Raw genomic sequence first — 14,422 nt, forward strand, 5'->3', positions numbered from 1 at the left:
ACAGCGCCAATCAAACATGCTTTGTGATCAATACGAAAGGTTGTCAGAAGTAGCTGAATTGTAAAATAAGTCCCATGCAACAGAAACCTTAAATAAATAAACAAATACATTGATATAAAAGGTTCCCAAGGCATTATGGTCGCTCAAGAGAAACAGTGAAAAGTAAAGCATGCCGCTTTCTAAGTTGTTTGCAAATTATTTTTCTAGGAGTTTTTTTTTTTTTTTTTTAATTGAAGTTCATTTAAGAAGGAGTAATCGTTTTGTTGTAGGAGCAGGAAAGGCCGTGTTCTTTTGGGAACAGTAATCAAGTTCTGACGTGTCCCGCTAAAGTTTGCAAGGCAGGAGACACCTCTCTAGTTACTGCCTAGCAACACTTTACGTTCACGGGATACACAAAGCGAGAGGCACCCAGGCATTACTGTTGTCAGCAACGCTGTCAAGAAGCGAAAAGCTAAAAACAAGAACACGCGAAAAAGAAAAGGGTGAGAGGGCCACGGAACCACGCCCAGGGCCGTCTGCGGTGAAGGGAAGGTGGCAAGGAAGTCTGCCGGCAATCAATCAGACAAGCAGCTGGCATCAGAGGCCAGGAGGCAGGGACTCCACTGTCCGATTCCATCTTCCGTCATGAGTCAGGGTAAGTGTACCTTTAAAAGAATACTTACAATGTGGAAAGTCACTGTCTGGACAAGCGCTTTTATTTCATCGATTTCAGCTAAGAAATAAATACCTTAAAAAGATGTTCTAAAGACAATCATGAGTCAACTGCCCATGGAGAAGTAATGTTTTAAGGGCAGTCCACCAGATCAAACGGATTCCTTCTTTCTCGCTGTTCTGTCTGGTTGCTTGCTTGTTTTGCCAGATGAGGGTGCTTTATGTCATATAATCACTTCGTTTTGGGTACATTTCTTGTGTCTTCCTGTGGGTGATTCTATGAATAGTTATTGACTGTCTCTAATCTGTCAATGCAGATATTTTGTCTTCCTGATCTTTGCTCTGTTGATACTGAAATCCTGCGCACTTTTGGCTAAAATCTCTTAAAGTTTCATTAAAATGTTGCAGAAAGGCAACACGATGTTAGGCACGAATCTGCTGCTTTAGAAAGTCATCAACAGTTTGCCAAATTGGATGCCAATGTTGGTTGTTGTTCGGTGTAGTATTTAGTTGGCCGTGTGATTGCTTTGAAATATGTAATTCTTAGATCTTGGATTGCTTCGTAAATTTGTGGTCCGTTTTTCGATGTCAAGGGAATGGCAACGTGTCTATGTTACAGGGCGTTCTTATGGCTTCCTTGTGGATATTTCAGATTTTTTTTACAGAATAACAGGTGCATACATTCTCTCGGCTAGAGTGCTACTTGTTTTAGTTGTGAGTGTTTGAAAGACCCACAAACTGCATTATGTCAAGAGATAAACTTGGATTCCCTGAGAATATTTGTAAAACTTGTACCTTCACATCCACACGAACCACTGTCAGAGCAGGACACACGGTGAAGCCATCTTGATACACCTAGACATATTGTTACAATAGATCTTTGAGCATGCCAGCTTAAGTCATGCGCCAGGTTAAAAATATCACCTTGCCTTGTATGTATGCCACGAAGGTCATAATTAGTAATTACACACGTGGTTTGTCTAAAATATAAACTCATGAAATTGGTAAGAAAACTGTAATTACACATTTGTGCCAGTTATGATTCTAAATATAAAGAAATATGCCCTTCATATAAATGAATTCACTGAAAAAACATGCAAGTGTGTCACTTCATTGTACTGACAATTGGCTTTACCCCAACTTGCACTGCAAATGTTTACTGACAGGGGAACTGAAATACAGGGAGATCATTTTTTATGTTTACAGTTTTGTCAATTAGAAATGTGTAATTCATCTAGACCTGTTTCTATATTTGACTGTTTAGCCAATAAAACATCTCTGCACTATATTCTCAACGTATAGCTCCGTTATACATACATATTTGAGATTTACTTTCTTACTTACTGTTTTTGTGACTTGATGATTTTATGCACCACTAAAATCCTAAAATTGCAAACCATGTTCCAACATTTACTTTTTATAATTCAAATTCTTCACAATAGCACGGGTTTGATATTTGCCGATTCAAATGTATTTATGACATTTACTTGGATGTATATTTATGTACTTTGTGAATTCCTGAGGAAGGCAGAAACCTCGATGCAGTAAAATCGACCGACACGTTCCAGATCCTCACAAAACGTTCACAATAGGGTTTCAAACTCTATCAGGCAATGTTTGGGAGCACACCAGTGTTGAGATGTAGGTTATTGCTGCCGCCTAGAAAGCTCTTGTGAAGCCACAAATCACACTTGGATCTGGAGCGGCAAAATCCACAAAAATAAAATAAAGCCGAAAAAGGGAATTTTGAAATAGAATTGAAAAAAACAACACTAGTAGTACCACAATTTAAAGGGCTAGAGTGGGTAGAGTGGGACCTTCTTGTTTAGCTGCCCATCACAATAAGTTTCACTCCCACCTTTAGTAGGGATGGCCCCTGACAGTGGCCTGCAAGGGGGTCGATGGATGTCATCCAGTCTGTCATGCTCTCTCTGATTGGTGGCTGGCTGAAATTGGTCTGGGCTGCAGCAAATAGGATGGCTCCCCTCTTCTGTTTGAAGGGATGGCTGGGCTAATGTCTGGTCTCACTACCATGCAAGGAGAGGAGCTCTTTGGGGGCGCTGGTGTGGGTGGATCAGCGAAGGGGCTTCATACACAATAACCCCCACAGCTGCTTACTAGCTGGAAAGGTCCTTCCTTCAGCTTAGAAGGGAAACAAGTCTCCCACAAGGGGTTCTAACTCTTGAGATGACAGCTTAGAGAAAGGAACAGCAGAAATGTTTGGTGATTTGGGGTTGGAGCAGGGACCCGGTGTAGGCCGTGAAAGTGGGGAAAATAATTATATTTTTCAGTTTATTAGTGATTTAACAACACATAACTAGTGAAAGCATTGCAAATGCAAAACGGTTAAAAAACTTTAGATTTCCTCTTAGCGCATATGGAACATTTTACGTCCTTATTGCAGCAGATAGTGCCCTAGGAGTCAATATTTAAGAATGTTTAAGAATGTGTAGATAAACTAGAGGCACAGCAGAGTGGATTGGAAGAACTGGATTGGAAGATCTGGTAGAGACTCGAGTGTCTGGTCACATCTCAATCCGAATCCATTTGTGTTTTTGAAGACGAAGGCTCAGACTTAGAGAGCCATAGGCATCTCTCAAATCTTACGTGATTCAGGATTCTATAGGGAGAGCAAGGTGATAATCACCAGGGATTCATGGCTAAAGTTCTTTTCAAAGTTTTTCCTGGGCTTGATCCATAGAACTTTGATATAGAAGTCCAAAGCAAAGTTTTAGTAGGGATTACCTCTTCTAATTTATGTGGGGATCTACTTACTCCATGAGCTTGCTAATTTAAAAATTCAAGGAAGACAAAGAAACAAAGGTCCTTTCTTTTTTTGCTAGTAAAGCCACCAGTAGAAAATCAACAGAGGCTTGCTGGCCACTTTCATTTTTTTTGTCAATTCCAAAATTTAAATGTAAGAGTGTACCTTCAGAACTCTGCTATGAAGAAAGTCATTAAGGGAGGCATGCATTTTTGCATTTTTCTATTTTTCCCACTAGAGGCTAATGATTTGCTAAAGAAACTGTCAGACTCTTCATATAAGCCTCCTTCCAAACTCGACAGTTGCACTCATGCTCCTAAATTGCTATGTTCATTACATAACAGATGAGGTGAAAAGTGATTTGGGGTTTAATATAGAAAGGGCTTTATTCAAGTCTGCACAGAGACAAGTCACATTTCTTTTTCTTTGTAACTGCTTGAAGAATGTGTTGTCAACCTATGTTTTGCTCTTACAAGAGGAATTTGGGGATTTGTGGCAGGTTTGTGGCACAGGCCTGGTTAGGATGGAGAGATGCCAAACAATTTCAGAATGGTGAAGGGAGACCTTTAGGAGCCTGTGGGGTTGGGATGGTTTAGACGGGGGAGAGAGGGACTGGCTGGAGTGGAAAAGGTTTTGGGTTGAAATGGAAGCGATGAACACTATTTAGAGGGAAATACGTTTCAGTAGAACCTCTAGGTTTTTGAATGGCGTGGTCACCCATGTAAGCACTTGCAACAAATTCACCCTTTCTGTACACATTCCCCAGACTTTTCATCTTTTTCTGGACCCTACTTTTACTGGCTTTGGAACTCTGTTCACTTTACCACTGCTAAATGGTAGAAAAGTGCCCGTGCTTCCCCTCTAATATATGTGCTGTACATTGGAACTGCTGATTTGGCTTATTTAACCAGTTGTAAAACCATTGTAGGCCGTGCCTTAAGAGCGCCTATGTGATGAAAAGTTAAATGTCATATGTGAGCAGCAGTGTGTGTTTAAACTCCCAAACATGTGCCAAAAATATATTTCTCCCAGGAGTACCACTGTGCTCTCCTAGGCTGCTGTTTAAATACATTGTAGTGATTCATGGCATGCTTAACTGCATTTTTACTGTAGGGGCAGCGTTTTTTTATATAAATTGATAAATCCCCTAAAGTGTGCCTTGCAAGCCCACAGGGCAGGGTTTTAACGTATAAAAATAGGGCACATCACATATTGAGATTAATGTGGCCTGACAATGAAATACATTCCAAAAAAATATTTCACTAAGTAGGTCAAGCTAGACTTTTCCCTAACAGACAAAGGTGAGATTAAAATCTTTGTTTCTTAACTCTGCTTTGGAAAGGCCTAGAAAAATGCTTCAAAGTTATTAGCTGCATAGGTTTTAAAATCAGATTTATTGATGAAATCAAAGTTTGATAACTTAAGAAGAAACATAACCTTTTAAATATGTATTTTATGCTGCCTGAGCAAGAACTGGCTTAAAACCAGTTCTGCCACTCATCACACCAACAGCACTGGAATATACATCTCAGGACCTAATCTCAATCTAAACAAGTTAAACCTGTCACAAAATATTGCATATATACAATTAGCAAGATAGGAATTTCTCATTCACACCACAGAAATTCCATATGTGACCATTGCGCAAACTGGCATTAGAGTGTTCTTGCTTGTTTGGTGATTATGTCATTGATAATAGTGGATTCTCAGTGCAGGAATCCCAAAGCAAGAGCATAGAGCAGGCCTTCAAGTAAAAGAAACAAGCATTTGCAATGCAATAGGTCTCGCATTTACGCGAGTTTAAGCTATTGGCATTGTAAATGACGATGCCTTTTATTTATGTTTGAAAAACGAAAACACAAATAAAAGGCATTGTTATTTGCAATGTGATTAGCTCAAACTCGCGTAAATGCGAGACCTATTGCACTGTAAATGCTTGTTATGGTTTGTGCCACAGCAAGCCTCTATCATTTACATAGAATAACAGATGGGTACTGTTAGTAACAGGGATGTTGACCTCCCCGTAGCTCACTGTTACCCATCTATAATTCTATGCACTAGGCGTGGCTCTCATATTCTAAATCCAGTAATTCACTGCTATCACAAAACAACAGGGGGGTCACAGAACAACTGTTGCTGCGTCACAAAGGAATTACAGTGATGTTTTTAACCTGGCGCTCTGAATGACATCAGAGTTAACTCAAGCTTTACTCTAGTCTAACTGATACCACTTAGAAGCGATATGCAAAAAAACATTAGCATAACTAATTGTTACCCATTTATAATACTATCTGTTGCCTTTCGAAGGTTTGAACTTCCACTAGCCCAACAGCAGGTTTTGCAAATCGATTCTTATGCAAAGAGGGTGTAGGCAGCAGAGTATAGTTTACTGTATACAGAGAACAAAATACACCGAATTCAGAAGAGCTATTCACAATTGTATCTATAGTTTTATATTATACAATCATAGTGCTCATGCTAGAACTTGTTGACTAGATGTGCCAAATTATAATTTGAATACAACACTTCGTTCAACAACTGTATAACTAACGTTCTCCGAAATTAAAGTAAATCATCACAGTATTTGAGGTTCTTGAAATCGCCGTTGACTGCAGCATAAACACGAGGGTAAACACAATGGAGAAATTGAAACTGACTGGGCGGCAGGAGCAAAGAATAGGACGAAAGTAATAATAACTAGAATAGAAATTGCGGTAAAATATGAAGCATGAAAGACTGAATAACTGAATGAGAAGAGGGTAAAGAGGGATGTCTAAAAGGCGACAGGTATATGTAGAAACAGAGGGGAGGATTAAACGGGAGGAGCATGAATCAAAAAATACTGGTGAAAGAAGTGCAAGTGAAAAAATGGTGAAGTAAATGAGGGTGCAAAAAGAAATCGGTGAGGCAGAGCGTATAAGAAAAAGAGGACGCTAGTGAAAACGAAGGTTCATAAATGAGTTGATTGAAGGTGTTGGGGAAAGGTGGGTGAAAGGAAGTGCGCATACTGACATTTTTTAAGCTACACGTTCAAATGAAAATAAGAGGATATTGGTGAGAGTGGCTGCAGTCCGAGGTGGCAACATTGAGGTTGCGTTATAGAATTAAATGGTGATGTGTACATAGCAGGGAGAAGAGCGAAAGACAGGGAGAAGAGCGAAAGACAAAAAGAAGATGTGTGGGCAGTCCAAATGGAGAAAAATATAGAAAAGATTGTGGGGTTGCCAAAAATAAAGAGTGTAAGTGGATGAAATGATGATGTTACTGAAATGACAGGAAATCAGTGGAAACAGAATGGAACGGAGAAAAGACCAGGGAGAAGAGCACCACAGGCTGTCTCTCTGCGACTCCGCACCGCTGCAGATGCGAGTGGCCTTCCATGTTGGTTGTGGAAGTTTCGGAGCTGTCCAGGCAGCTCAGCTGACACAACAAGCTGACACAACAAGTCAGCCATCTTAGGTGAGGACGACCGTCAGCTTTCCGGTGGTCCAACCATTCAAGTACACCCATCTATCCATAACTCGCGCCAGCGTTCGTATTAGAGTAATATTAATGCGTGAGTCCATGCACATAATGCAAAGAGATACACATGTATGGAAATGGCATAAAATATAAATTGAAAGAGTGGACTGGCCGGAGCAGTGCCAATTAAGTAGAAAGGAAGAAGAAAAAAAAGCAAGCTTGCTCTGGGAATGATTAATAAACCCTCTGGGTGGAAAAGAGGATAAGCGGGAACTCTGGCCTATGCATCCCAGATGCCGCGCGGCTGTAAAAGTAACGGCCGCGCGGCCTTGAAAACGAAAGTAATAGCGATCGCGATCAAAGCGAAAGTGATCGCGTTCGCTTGGACGGGAGCGCTGTGTGGCAAGCACGCGAGTGGTGCGCGCGCAGCAGTGATTGCCAGCTGCGCGCGTGCACGCTCACGTGCACTCAAGCTTTAGGCCACAGGCAGCACTTTAAAAATCCCAACTACAAAATGTCTCTCCGAGCCAGCGCATGGGCTGGGGCTCAGCGAGACCTAAAAAAACGATTTTTCAGGGCATATAGTGTGAAGGAGAAATAGCACATCTTTTTTTAGAGTCAGATTGGACTGATGCTTGAGGCATGGTTCAATGCCCAAGTTCCCCCAGCTTGTAAACAAAAATCCGATTGGCCGCACTCTGCTCGTCCTACCAGCGTGTTACCCCAAAGCATTGTGGTCCATGAAGTAGCATCGGCGGGTACGCCTATGCCAAAAGTTTAAAATGAAAATGAGTGTCGCGTTAGCCATCCATGGACACGTGTTTCGAGGTAGTTGCCTCTCGTCAGCAGGGAGTAGGTGTGTGTGTAGGGTTGCTGCGTAGGCTGCCAAAAAATATTCTCAGGTAAAGTATCACTCAAGGCGCGCAGGTGCGTAGCCATGGGCTCGTCAGCCCCACCGGCTCAAGGGAGCCTGAATATAAACAAAAATCCGATTGGCCGCACTCTGCTCGTCCTACCAGCGTGTTACCCCAAAGCATTGTGGTCCATGAAGTAGCGTCGGCGGGTACGCCTATGCCAAAAGTTTAAAATGAAAATGAGTGTCGCGTTAGCCATCCCTGGACACGTGTTTCGATGTAGTTGCCTCTCGTCAGCAGGGAGTAGGTGTGTGTGTAGGGTTGCTGCGTAGGCTGCCAAAAAATATTCTCAGGTAAAGTACCGCTCAAGGCGCGCAGGTGCGTAGCCATGGGCTCGTCAGCCCCACCGGTTCAAGGGAGCCTGAATATAAACAAAAATCCGATTGGCCGCACTCTGCTCGTCCTACCAGCGTGTTACCCCGAAGCATTGTGGTCCATGAAGTAGCGTCGGCGGGTACGCCTATGCCAAAAGTTTAAAATGAAAATGAGTGTCGCGTTAGCCATCCCTGGACACGTGTTTCGAGGTAGTTGCCTCTCGTCAGCAGGGAGTAGGTGTGTGTGTAGGGTTGCTGCGTAGCCTGCCAAAAAATATTCTCAGGTAAAGTATCACTCAAGGCGCGCAGGTGCATAGCCATGGGCTCGTCAGCCCCACCGGCTCAAGGGAGCCTGAATATAAACAAAAATCCGATTGGCAGCACTCTGCTCGTCCTACCAGCGTGTTACCCCAAAGCATTGTGCTCCATGAATATTCAGGCTCCTTGAGCCGGTGGAGCTGACAAGCTCATGGTTACGCACCTGCGCGCTACGAGAGGTACTTTACCTGAGAACACTTATTTTAGCAGCCTACACAGCAACCCTACACACTCACCTACTCCCTGCTGACGAGAGGCAACTACCTCGAAACACGTGTCCAGGGATGGCTAACGCTACACTTACTTGCACTCAAGACTCGGGCATAGGCGTACCCGCCGACGCTGACTTCAGGGACCACAATTCTTTGGGGCTACACGCTGGTAGGTGGAGCAGTGTGCGACCAATTGGACTTTTGTTAATATTCAGGCTCCTTGAGCCGGTGGAGCTGACGAGCTCATGGTTACTCACCTGCGCGCTATGAGAGGTACTTTACCTGAGAACACTTATTTTAGCAGCCTACACAGCAACCCTACACACTCACCTACTCCCTGCTGACGAGAGGCAACTACCTCGAAACACGTGTCCAGGGATGGCTAACGCTACACTTACTTGCACTAAAGACTCGGGCATAGGCGTACCCACCGACGCTGACTTCAGGGACCACAATTCTTTGGGGCTACATGCTGGTAGGTGGAGCAGTGTGCGACCAATTGGACTTTTGTTAATATTCAGGTTCCTTGAGCCGGTGGAGCTGACGAGCTCATGGTTACGCACCTGCGCGCTACGAGAGGTACTTTACCTGAGAACACTTTTTTTAGCAGCCTACACAGCAACCCTACACACTCACCTACTCCCTGCTGACGAGAGGCAACTACCTCGAAACACGTGTCCAGGGATGGCTAACGCTACACTTACTTGCACTCAAGACTCAGGCATAGGCGTACCCGCCGACGCTGACTTCAGGGACCACAATTCTTTGGGGCTACACGCTGGTAGGTGGAGCAGTGTGCTACCAATTGGACTTTTGTTAATATTCAGGCTCCTTGAGCCGGTGGAGCTGATGAGCTCATGGTTACGCACCTGCGCGCTACGAGAGGTACTTTACCTGAGAACACTTATTTTAGCAGCCTACACAGCAACCCTACACAATCACCTACTCCCTGCTGACGAGAGGCAACTACCTCGAAACACGTGTCCAGGGATGGCTAACGCTACACTTACTTGCACTCAAGACTCGGGCATAGGCGTACCCGCCGACCCTGACTTTAGGGACCACAATTCTTTGGGGCTACACGCTGGTAGGTGGAGCAGTGTGCGACCAATTGGACTTTTGTTAATATTCAGGCTCCTTGAGCCGGTGGAGCTGACGAGCTCATGGTTACGCACCTGCGCGCTACGAGAGGTACTTTACCTGAGAACACTTATTTTAGCAGCCTGCACAGCAACCCTACACACTCACCTACTCCCTGCTGACGAGAGGCAACTACCTCGAAACACGTGTCCAGGGATGGCTAACGCTACACTTACTTGCACTCAAGACTCGGGCATAGGCGTACCCGCCGACGCTGACTTCAGGGACCACAATTCTTTGGGGCTACACGCTGGTAGGTGGGGCAGTGTGCGACCAATTGGACTTTTCTCCCAGCTTGTAGGTTTCTCACAGTATAGGTACCCATGCACAAATTATAAAGAAGGTCTGATGCTGGAGTGTGAGACGACTCACTGAAGACATCAAATACTTAAAATATGTATAAAGCTTACAAAGTAAGTCCCCGTTGGTTTGGTCCTTACTTGCCATTTGTGATATGTGTTGACATTATATGAAGTGGGGCAGAATGAGAAATGCTATAAAGACAGCAGAACGAATAATGGTCTGTCTGAAGTTCCTAAAAAAGGCCATCACAGGCATTTAGACAGAACATTTTCTCTGGAAGAATGCCTCTTAGCTCACAAGCAAAGGCCCAGATAATCCAGAAGGAAAACAGCAGTTCCTTGGAACACCAGAAAAGGCCAAAGTCAACTGCGCAGAAAGCTCCCTGTCAGATACCTGATTTATCTCTTTAAAGGTCCTTCATTTCAACTGTTATTCCATCTTGTTATACCCTAGCTTTCCTCTAACATGTATACCATCTCGTACTCCTCTAGCGCTCTAAACCCTAGGGAAGAAAACATCACTTTAAACTCCCATTTACACTGGCTAGAGTCTTTTTTTATGAACGACAGTCAGTAAAGTCAAGAATGTTTTCCCAGGTTACTTTATGGAGTATCCTATCTTACCTTTATGTACACAGGAAAAATAATTGGTCTCCTATTATGGTGTTCCAGATCTATCTCCCCCCTTTAATATCATTACCAAATCTACTTTCTCTGTTCTTTGTGATTACTTACAATCACTTAATCTAGTTTAGCTAAACCACGTCACTCTGTTGACACGTTTCCAAATTTTGGAATGCGTATTGATCTTGTCTAAACCTTAAAGGAGTTCTTCTAAGTTGTATTTTAGAGCCTGGCATCTTCTGTATGCTTTATCACTTTTATTTTTGTGATCACATCATTTGATTTTAAAAGTCGACAGCACTATATTTCCCTTTTTTTCCTTCTTTACTGCATACATCCACACTAGACTACCATTTTGTCTCTCAATGCATTACACCTGAATTGGGTTGCTATATATCAGCTTTTTGAACGACTCAAAAACAGAAATCTTTCCCATTTCCTTTAATCATTTCTAACACCTATGTCTACTCTAATGATCTCTTTAGTTTATTCTTAGGGTCTTTACCCTTAATCTTGCATTTCCATTTGCCGATTTCTGCAATTTTCTGAATCAGATATTGTATGTCTCATACTCTTGCTGCCTTACCTTACTTAGGTGTCTCTACCATATTTGCTACCTTTAACAAGTCACCATAACATTCTGTGACTATAGTGATATCAGAAATCAAGCTTACTTGAGGTGGCTCGAAATATCCATCTTATATATGGTAAGTGATATATTATTCCTTATGGTGCAGGGGAACACTCATTAATCCCTCATTCAGTGCTTGAGGGCAAAACTATTCTGGTGACATTGTGGTCCTTAATTCTAACAATGTGTCAATCCAAACTGTAGAAATAAAAAATACAATTCTATGCATTTGGAAACAGTGAAAAACTAAGGCATTAGCCAGTGATTGTAGGTCAGTCTTAAACCATCTTTTGCTGTGTGTAATAAAAGTGATATGGTCACTCTCCGAATTGGACGTCCAGAAGCCCAGTTAAGACTGATTGCGATTTTTGGTTTTAGTTTCCGTAATTTAGCCCCATATGCCTGATTTTAATTTCATATTTATTGAGCGTTCTTGCAAAAAGGTTTTGTATAACAATTTCAATTGAGTTTACAGTAACAGACTCCACCTTTTAATTAAGCTTTCAAGTGCCAGTTGACAAGAAGTGCAAACTCCAGAAAAAAATCTTATCTTTTCCAGTACAAATGAATAATTTTCATAAAATTGTGGGGCATATTCTCAAGGACCTATCGCCAAGTTATCGGCACTTTATCGTAGCCAAAGTCGCAATACATTTATCGCCCCATTCACAAGCTGGTGCAAACAGCTGATATCACCAGTTTTCCGGCAATAGCATCCTCAAAAAACATCGCCACAGATGACCGCGGCAACTATCGCTAATGAGATGTAGAGTAGGCGTTCCCAAGCAAAAAGGCACGACAACACCACACCTCGACATCCTCAATCAGCCAGATCGGCGATAAGATCACAAAACATGCGATAAGGCGCGTTAGCAACAGGAAATTAGCACCTGCTCTGACCTGGTGCAAAGTCGGACGACAACCGGCACCGGAAAAGGGAGCCCAGACCACAGCCACACCTGAAGACCAACAGATGTCATGGAGCCACTGATCATGCAGCTCAGAGCCCCAACAGGGCTACAACACCCACCGCCAACACCTCCAGGACCACCACCCCCCGGGCCCCCCTGGACTACCACAGAGGCAGCGTGGACAAAGACAGCGGACCCTCAGGAAATGCACCAGCCTCACAGACCTAACACCAGACAAATGTCACTGTCCACTACAGGCTCAAAGGACAACCATCCTAACCATCATCGCTCAACAGGCTGATGGCACCAACACAGCGGACAACCAACATCCTACCTCAGACAAAGCTTCTCGCTATGCTGCACCTGTTGGCCTCTGGTACCTCCCAACCAACAACCACCAGAGTCGGAGGAGTCTCACAGCCAGCCCCATCCAAGTCCCTCACACCTGTCCTGGATGCCATCATCAGCCTGGTACCCCAGTACCTATACGTCCCCCACAATGAGCAGGAACAGCTGTAGACCAAGCAATGACTATGCGCCATAGCTGGATTCACGCACTTGTTGGGGCAATCCACAGCACACATGTCCTACTTGTGCCCCCTGGTGACACTGCACACAATTACTGCAACGGAAAGCACACGCAGTCCATCAATATGCAGACAACAGTTGACCACTGGGGAATCACCACTAACGTTGTCGCCAACTACCCAGGCAGTGTGTATGATACCACTTCTACCGACAGTCCATCATCATCCAGCGCTACCAGGATGGCACCCATGGAAATGCACTGCTCGTTGGCAAGTACCAAATGAACACACCACGCACCTCAACCCCACAAACATGCAACTCACAACACTGGGAATGCACACGTTACAAACTCACATACAACATGCCCAACAACATGCCCACCCACCAGACACAACAGCCCAACTTACTGTGTCAACCTGGGCTAGCCATGTACATGAGCTTTCAATGGCATGGCACATCAGCCACACAATAGCAGATTGTGGGGAGAGGTGGTGTAGTGTAGTTCCTATTTCCCTTATAGGCTCTGCACATTGGAATAATATACACTATAGTTTTTGCACAGGACTAAGGTCAGTATGCATCTATCGAGTACATTAAAGTTAATTACTTTATGTGCCAGCTAACTCAGAGGTCACTAGAAACTTCTCGAATAAAAAAGAAGGGAGTAGTTTCTGACAACCGCATAAACATGACAACTTTGTTTCCTTCAGAATCGGAACGTGTCTCAGAATCGTGGAAACAATAGATATCAGTTTCTCTCAGTCAATCGTGCATGCTTAGTTTCTTCAGAGTTACACAGAAATAGATGGACTGGCGTTTCAATAAAAGGATATATTGAACAGTCTTGGTTCTCGTGTAAGAGACATGAGCAGTTACAATAATTAGACAGTAAGCAAGATATAATACGTACAGCGAAAGCAGTAAGAAGAAATAATACTGCAGTAGCATTGTCTTTTAGCTATGACATATATTCATATATACATACATAAATAACACAGGCTAAAAAGTGAATACTCGTCTGATGCTTCTAAATAGTTCTACCCCAGTTCTAACCTAAGTGTAGTACAAAGAAAGAAGTAGGTGCTGTTTTCTATAGTATGGTATATATTAAGTTTATATGCCAAGAGTCCCTCTAGGTTCTAGTCAGCTCCATACCTTAGAATGAGATAGGTGGGAATCTCCTTCCGAATCTCAAACTCCAACAGCTCGCAAAGGGAGTCAGAACACTGGAAGCTGGATTCTCTGCGAGCAGGGATGACAGCGTCTGGTCAGTGCATCAGGCGAGAACTCGAATTCCCTCCCAACTTGCCGTGATGAGCCGTATCAAGCTGTGCCGTGCCGTGCTTGCCATGGTAAGGGAAGATATATTTATACCTGGAAGGTGCTTAGGAATGCAAGCATTGACGTAAAGTGGGGCAGAGGAAGACGTCATGAATGAACCCCTAAGGAATAGTAGTTCATGCATAATAAATGCGTTCTTGGAGAAATCAATAATCCTAGCTAGGGACAGTCCCAATGGCTTACGGGTCTGGTCTCTAAGAACTCGTTGTGATGTGGGATGGACGGATGTAGGTGACCATGCCTGTATTTGGATAGCATGGCTAATGGCTAAATAAGGACTGGCATTCTATGCCTAAATAAGGGCAATGCG

The 14,422-nt window shown here is 43.5% G+C and overlaps 1 protein-coding gene across 1 annotated transcript in view; it reads left to right on the forward strand.

Moving 5' to 3' along the window:
- The first annotated feature begins 477 nt into the window (after window positions 1–477).
- LOC146785572 (uncharacterized) overlaps window positions 478–14,422 on the forward strand; it is a 1,291,145-nt gene continuing 1,277,200 nt past the window's right edge. The window contains exon 1 of the mRNA XM_085633472.1: window positions 478–634. Coding sequence (XP_085489598.1) covers window positions 625–634 — 10 coding nt within the window. The 5' untranslated portion in view covers window positions 478–624. The remainder of the gene's footprint in view (window positions 635–14,422) is intronic.

The sequence above is a fragment of the Triturus cristatus genome, chromosome 11, assembly GCF_964204655.1.
Source record: "Triturus cristatus chromosome 11, aTriCri1.1, whole genome shotgun sequence".
NCBI classification, from domain to species: Eukaryota; Metazoa; Chordata; class Amphibia; order Caudata; family Salamandridae; genus Triturus; species Triturus cristatus.